The 8,007-nt window shown below is 51.2% G+C and overlaps 1 protein-coding gene across 1 annotated transcript in view; it reads right to left on the bottom strand.

Annotated features, from left to right (window-relative positions):
- The window catches only part of CDK5RAP2 (CDK5 regulatory subunit associated protein 2), a 183,302-nt gene that overhangs the window by 61,725 nt on the left and 113,570 nt on the right, over window positions 1–8,007 (bottom strand). Inside the window, exons 19-20 of the mRNA XM_010848429.1 lie at window positions 6,380–6,475; window positions 4,379–4,566 (exon numbers count right to left, since the gene is read on the bottom strand). Coding sequence (XP_010846731.1) covers window positions 4,379–4,566; window positions 6,380–6,475 — 284 coding nt within the window. The remainder of the gene's footprint in view (window positions 1–4,378; window positions 4,567–6,379; window positions 6,476–8,007) is intronic.

The raw sequence follows: 8,007 nt of genomic DNA, 5'->3' as shown, positions 1-8,007 counted from the left end.
GAAAGTGAGGTCAGTGTTAGCCGCTCAGTCATGTCCGACTCTTCGCAACCCCGTCGACTGTAGCCCGCCAGGCTCCTCTGTCCATGGGATTCTCCAGGCAAGAATACTGGAGTGGGTAGCCATTCCCTTCTCTAGGTGATCTTCCCAACCCAGGAATCGAAAACGGGTTTTTCGCATTATAGGCAGATTCTCTACCATCTGAACAATCAGGGCAAACCACTCCAGTATTCTTGCCTGGAGAATTCCACAGACAGCGCAGTCTGGTGGGCTATAGTACACAGGAGCCCAAGAGTCGGGCACGACTGAGCGACTAAACATATGTAAATGACAGCAAAGCAGAAAGACAAAAGTGTCCAAGGCGCACCACAGGACTCAAAATCCAGTTAGACACGTCCACAGGACAGAGACGGGAGACCCAGAGCGGGGGCACCCGTGGAAGGCATTCAACTCCCACAGCGGAAAGAAGAGTGAGGCAAACGTCACGCCCCGAAAGTGAGACCCAGAGAGACAAGTCAAGGCAACTTCAAAACCACCGCACAGGGAGGAGCCAGGGTGGGGAGAAGGGCAGAGCAGGGCCGCGGACACAGACAAGCCGCTCCTGCAGACAGGCTCCACCGTTACTAAAGACCGCCGGCAAGCTGCAAAGCAGCGTCCATGCTCAAGGAGACAGAGAAGCCAAAGCGGCCTGAAGAAGACTTAAAGAAGCATGTCTCCATCATCTGAAAAATAAAGGGAGGAAAAGAGATTCATAAAAATGAAAGGAACTTATGCAACGGGGGCAGAAAATTATGAAGAAAATAAGAAGGATAGGAAGAGGGGGAAGCAATGAGGGAGGGGGCCAGCTGGAAAAGGAAGATGCGGTCAGGACGGGGCGCGGTGTGGTCAGGAGAGCAGGAGAGGCCTCATCCGGACCAGACCCTTCCCGCTGCTGTGGTGTCTCCTCACTTCAAAACACCTGGCCAGACAGACCAGAGCTACCAAGTCCTTCAGCGCACTCCAGCCTCCCCGTCCTCTGGGCCTTCGCTGCCACTGGAAGTGACAGGCACCCTGGTGCTACCTTCCCACTGGGCCCTGTAAGGGCAGAACCCACAGCTGACTCATATCTGGATTCCTAACACCCAGCTCTGGGGCAGTCACAGCACGTGGAAATATGGCGGAAACTAAAAGTATGGAAAACAGAATTAAAATGGGTGGTACATTTTTCACTTCTAATATGGAGTCATCTAGACGACACCAACCATCTTAAAATTCAGTAAACTCAGACTTCAAAAATATTTCTGGTATTTCAAGCACGTTAAACTAAATTTTCCTTTCCTCTCCTTCCCTTAATTTAGATTAAAAATAATGACAATTGCTACTGAGCTAGCCAGAGGAGGACCATTACTCACAACTAAACAACATACAATAAAATCCAGGAAAGAAAGACTTACAAATGGGGAGTAAAAGGTGGTGAAAGAGGTCATTAGAATACACTAAAGTGGGAGTGCTGTTAAATAAAGCATTTCAAGTGTTGCTCTGCTAGAAATCTGAACAGCAGATTCATTAAGCTGTCGCCACAATCAGGACCTTTCTAATGGTTCAGTTCGAGGGTCTTGTCAGAGGCCCAAACGCTGTTTATTCACCCTGAGCATCTCTGCCGCGCGGAAGGCACGCGGGCAAAGGCCCGGACACTCACTAGCACCTACGGCGCCAGATCCGTTACACTCAGCACCTTCCGTCCTCACAGGGAGACTACGATGGGCTACTGGCCCATCTTACAGATGCGGATTCAAGATCTCCCAGCAAAAGTGGCAGCCAGAGGCTGCAGAGCACAGGCCTCTCTGACTCCAGAGAGGCACCGTGCTCTTTCTCCTCTAAACGTAAACCTTCTGCTTTGATGCTGAGCTTCTAGCTGCCAGTATATTCACTCAAATATTCATCGAGCCCCTCCCATCTGTCACGTAAAGCCGTGAAATGCACGGTGTGAAAGAATCCTGGCGCTGGGACTTCCCTGGTGGTCCGGTGGTTAAGAGTCAACTTGCCAATGCAGGGGACACGGGTTCAAGCCCCGGTCCAGGAACGAAGATACCACATGCCACGGGGCAACTAAGCCTGTGAGCCACAACCAGTGCAGCCCACACACCCGCGAGCCCACGCTCTGCAGTGAGAGAGGCCCCGCGGCGGGAAGCCTGCACAGCACAACGGGAGAGGGCCCCAGCTCGCTGCAATGGAGAAAGCCCACGCGCGAAGACCCAGCGCAGCCGATGGCAGATTAGCTGAAAAGGAGAATCATGACGCTGACGCTTCACCACAGAGACAGACAGTCATACAGACACTGATGTCTAAATAAGGCAACACACAGCAAGGAGAAGTACCAGGAAGAAGGGCCGGTAAGGGGGGCGGAGGGCACCAGTCCCCAGACGGAGTGAGACGCAGGGATTCTCGTTAAGAGTGGGCGGGAGAGGCCTCTCTGCGGAGCTGAGACACCACCTCGTCCTGGAAAAGAGCACTGCAGGAGGAGGGAACAGCACCCCGTCCTGGAAAAGAGCACTGCAGGGGGCGGGAACAGCAGTGCCAAGGCCCTGAGGACAAGCCGGGATGACCTCGGGGGGGACAAGCCGGGATGACCGAGGACAGAAAGACCCGTGTGAGCAAGAGTGGGCGCTGACAAGAGATGACCTCGGGGGGGACAAGCCGGGATGACCTCGGAGGGGGACAAGCCGGGATGACCTCGGGGGGGACAAGCCGGGATGACCTCGGGGGGGACAAGCCGGGATGACCGAGGACAGAAAGACCCATGTGAGCAACAGTGGGCGCTGAGAAGACAGAGAGACAGGCTGAAGCCGGGCCAAGAGGCGCGAAGCTCACTCCAAAGGCGACAGGAACCCACGAGAGGGTTTAAGCATAGAAAAAACATAATCGCATGTAAGTTTTTAACGAGTCAGTCCATAAAGCGCTTTCTTTAAAAATGAAGTTTAAATTTTCAAACATCAGGAGATTGGGAATACAAATTTTGGGTTTTTACTGATGGAAGCTCTGAGTCCACGTGCTTTCATGACAGCAGGGATTTGGGGCTGAAGAGCTCCGACCTGCCAGGAGGGAGCACCCAGGCCCTGAGTCCCTGCACCCCACCATCTGCCGTTCTTTCCCCAGCTCACGTCACCCAAGTGCCCCAGGTGGTCCTCAGAGAGAGCTCGGTGCATCTTCTAACTCTTAACACAGGAGCAGCTGACGCTGAGGAAACCCGTTTCTCACTTATGGACACCTAACTCCCTGTGATAATATACCAGAATGGGGTCCCCAAGCTCCACAATCTACCGCCCGGTGATCTGAGGTGGGGCTGACATAACAATAATGGAAATAAAGTGCACAATAAATGTAGCGCACTTGAATCATCCCAAACCATGCCCAAACCACGCCCCACCCCGATTCGGGGAAAAACGGTCTTCCAAGAAACCGGTCCTTGAGGCCAGAAAGGGGGGGCCTGCTGCCCTAGAGGACTCAGCTAGAAAATGCTCAGCAGATGCCAGGGGCTGGGGAGGCCACTCTCTGAGCTCAGAGAACACTGCCATCTTTCAACTGAAGAAGCGCCCACAAGGCTGAGCCCACCAAGGACACGAGCACTACCAGGCTCCTGGTCGTGCCAGCAGTGCCGGGCGTGGCACCAGCTCCATCTGTCCATCTGTGCTGGAGGAGGACAAAGCTTTCATTCAACACCCGGCACACGCCAGCCATTCTCCTTGAACAGCGTTTTCCCGCTCCTAGTGGCGACCCCGAGAAGTGGTCGGAGAGATGGAGGAAGTGAGAGAGGAAGGTGCAGCTCCCTCTGGCTCCCAAGCCCAGAGCAGCTGCTACGGTGGAGTGAAAAGAATGGGCAAGAGGAGAAATCTGCTCCTAAAGGACTAGTTTTGATAATACATGTGTACTGAAGACTTCTTTTTTGTTTTCAGGAAAACACTCTGGAGTGTTTCCTTGTAGAGGAACGACTCCCAGCAGATATAATGAGAAGGGGATTGTGGTTCAAGCTCCACGTAAGACAGCAGAGTCACAGCTACAACGGAAGTGGTGATGCTGCTGGAGACACTGGGAGGGCTTTCGGGAGGGCAAGCCCTCACGCGCACAGCCGGGCAGGCCTTCCCCAGCTCCCAGGAGCGACTCTGAAGGGTCTTTCTCAGCTCTTTGTGCTGGGCGTGCGCGTGGCTCTGCTGAATACAGTCCCCTTGCAGCCACGAGCACGCAGCCTAATTACTTAATTGCACGACTGGCAAGGTTCCTTCCAAGCCATTTCAGGAGCTCTCTCAGGTAAACTGCAGAGCACCACCATCGAAAGCCATTTAACACAATGAGCTTGTCCTCCCCTCTAACTGCAGACAGCGCACCGCCTGGGCCCCGTGTCTACCTGGATTCCAGGAACCACACAGCCTTCTCGCCGAAGAGCGGGGTGAGCAGGCTCACGAGCTCGCCTTCTTCCAGACCCTGGTCTCCAGGGCCGCCGGACGTGTGCGCTCCACCGTAGTCTAAGATACTGGAATCTGCGTGCCTTAAATATCCATTTTTGCAGCCCCCTTTGGAACTGTCCTCCATAGTCTGCAAATCAAAAGTATCTGGTCAGATAATGGACACAGGGGAGGGGTCAGGGGGTGGGCAGAGAAAGGATGGAGACAGGCGGTGATGAGCGAGTACAAACACCCGAGAGAAAACGAAGGGCGGGGCGCAGGCCTGCGGTCCACACGCGCTCACTCTGCCCACGATGCAGAGATGCTTACTTCTCCACAGCCTCAGTTTCCTCATCTGTAAACGGGCACAGTAACGCCACCTGCCAAGGCAGTGACGAGAACAAAACGGGATGGCGGGCCCACTTCAGTTCGTGCCACGGTGTCTTACCCGCTCTAGCTGTGTTCCCCTACCCCACGGCCTACTTTCTACATTTCCCTTCTAAGAAGAATCCAGAACATTGTTAATTGTTACCCACAATGCTGCAGACATTTATTATACACCTCTTGCAATGTATCTTCCTCATTATATATCAGAAAGCCAGCCTCCTTACAGACACATCCTAATTATCGTGACTTTGATTTGTCTCATCAGGACCATGGAGAGCTCCTAATTCCCATGGAGATGAGATGTTTACGGAACCGCCTTCTTGGGTCACTGAGGGTCCCAGAGGAGTGGTGCCAAGGAAACACCTAGTTAAAGCCTGTGCCGGGCATGTCCTGAGGTGCTGCAATTAGCATTCTTCCTCCCCATTTCCAGAGCTGTAAATTTCTTCCACCTGTCTATAAATAACTCCCCTTGGCTTCATTACAGCTGGTAACATACACACTGGCCACCACACCCCTCTCTCCACACATGTAAAATGCTTGAGGTTTTTAAACAGAAGACAAGACCCACACATATGAGCTGTTATTTATAGGGTCTTGTTTGCCACCGATCTAGTTATTAAATCCATCTAAATAAGCAAGCTCCACAGAAGGAAAAGTCTAGAATATAATAATAAAAAGAAAGGTTGCTGCCATTCACTGAGCAATTAGTACATATCTTCTATTTAAATATCACAACAGTTCTAACAAGGGAGTATTATTCTCTTCATTGATGGGGAAACACAGGCTTAGGGGTTAAGCAAGGAGTAACCAAAGTCACAGAGATAGTGACCAAGACTCAAAATCACATCTGATTCCAGAGCCCCGACTTTTAACTAATTCATTCTCCAAAACTCTCACAAGATGACCTCGCCTTCATGACTCCATGAACCTGAACACCTTGAAAGCCACAAACGTCAAATCTGCAGCCTCCTAGCTCCCACCACACACTGGTCTACAGTTCTTTCAACTTGGAGAACATTTGCTCCAAGCGTTCAGTCTCCATGCGCCTGGAGCAAAGCTCTTCACAGCCCCGGGGCGGCACTAATCCGGGTCTCAGATCAGGAGCTTGCAGACGGGCCCAGGGAAGGAAAGGGTGGCTCTATCGGTGGCTCCTTACACAGCAAGCAAACGATCTGGGGGTCCACAGTTGTCCCCGAGACAAGGGCACGGGTCCCGACTGTGTCACTGACCTACTCTGAGCCCCAGACGAACCATCTCCTCTCCCAGGCCTCTGATTCCAATGCATAAAATGAATGGGTTGGGTCAGAGTTCTAAAGAGCTGTGTAGGCCCAATGTCCAAGACCTATTTTAATACTCTTCTATAAGAGCCACATTTTTATTTACAACTATATGCCTGCTCTCCTGTCTCCTGAGTGGCTCTACCACCACACCTGTAGCCTCTGCAAAGGGAGAGAGCTCCTCTCTTTGCTCCCCACGGGCACACGGCAGGCACTCGACACAGGCGGAGGGAACAGTAACCCGTCGGACTCGTTCCAGACGGGAGACGGGCTTGGGCACAGACAGGGGTGTGTTCCTACCTTGTGACGCTGCTCCAGACACTCGTCACTCAGCAAATTACTCTCGTCCTCCTCTCCAGTTCTGGTTGAGTCCTCGTCCTCCTTGCTAGCCAGAAGCTACATGGAGCATGGCATGGTGTGAAAACGCAACCCAAAAATGTGTGCAGCATGAATATGTATGAAGAAATCGGTGATGTCTTTTTTTAAAAGATGCAGAACGAACAACAACAACAACAAAAAAAACCAAAAACCGAAAAAAGAGGCAGAGACAAATGCCAAAGCCAAGAAATAAAAATTAGCCAAAGTCAGAGTTGCTAGTGCTGGCAAATCACACACAGCTGCCTGGAATCAGGCAAAATTTAAGGACAAATTCCCCGAGAAATAAGGACAGCCATCTCCCTCTGCCCTCGCACAGCCTTCCTGACCGACTGGAAGCTGAGTATGCCGTCCAATGTGCTGTTCCCATTTCTGCCGTTGCTGAATTCGCTTTCAGATTATAGAAAAGTAACCAGATTTTGGAAAATAGCTATTGATGGGATTGAAAATATCAAACAGCAAGAAAGCAGGAAATGAAAGTTATGGTGGGCCCAGTTTCTGCAAACCTGCCCCTGTTTAGCACAGGGGCTGAACCTCTTCCTGGACGGTCACGCATCTGCAATGGACGGTCTCAGCCGCATAGTCATTTCGCTGATGAAAAAGTCCTCATGGCTAATGAGCAGAGTATCAAGCCTGCCTGACAATAACTTTCTGCTTTTGAAAATGAAGGAGAGTTATTTAGAAAGATGGCCTAAATCCCTAATGCACTAAAGCAGTGTAAATCCCAAAGCTTCTGCAGTCTGTATTCTACAGAAGGGACAGCAGTTGTCAACAGGGCCAGATCCCAGCTCTCTGGAAGAGCAAAAACTCTAGCATGAGACACTCAGATCATCCAGAGAAAAAGTGAGAGGGGAGGTGACCAATGCCATTTCAAAAACTGGACTAAAGCTCACCTCACCCATGGAGGAGTGAGCTTGGCACCACGGCATTAAAACCACGAGCTGAGCCTCCACCACCGGCCGCCGTGCTGCACATACGACACATCCAAGGTTCTGTCTCCATGCTGTGATTTCAGGAATTCTTACACTGAGTCCCTCACCCCATAATTTTCCCAGCCCAACTCAAACTTTCCTGATCTTCTTTCTAAAGGAAACCCTTGTTTTGGAAGGAAAAAATAAAGCAAAGTGACTTCGGAAAGTCTTTTACAGAAAACTTCCCAGGGTCAGAATCTTACATGTGTGGCTCAGATGGTTAAGAATCCGCCTGCAAGGCAGGGGACCCGGGTTCGATCCCTAGGTTTGGAAGATCCCCTGGAGAAGGGAATGGCAACCCACTTTAGTATTCTTGCCTGGAGAATCCCATGGACAGGAGCCTGGTGGGCTACAATCCATGGGGCTGCAGAGTCAGACACGACTGACTGTAACAACATACTGGTTGTGATTTACATGAAAATTTATCAAAAAGATAAGGTGGAAGGATGATAGCTGATGGAAAAGATTAATAATAGAATCTAGGGGGTGAGTATATGGGTGTCCACTCTGAAGTTCTTTTCCCTTTGCTATATTTGAGTTTTTTCACAATAAAACGCTGGGGCGGGGTGGGGGGTGGGGAGG

This window comes from Bison bison, unplaced genomic scaffold (genome assembly GCF_000754665.1).
Source record: "Bison bison bison isolate TAMUID 2011002044 unplaced genomic scaffold, Bison_UMD1.0 scf7180017864266, whole genome shotgun sequence".
Taxonomy (NCBI): domain Eukaryota; kingdom Metazoa; phylum Chordata; class Mammalia; order Artiodactyla; family Bovidae; genus Bison; species Bison bison.
This window is presented reverse-complemented; position numbering and strand designations above follow the sequence as displayed.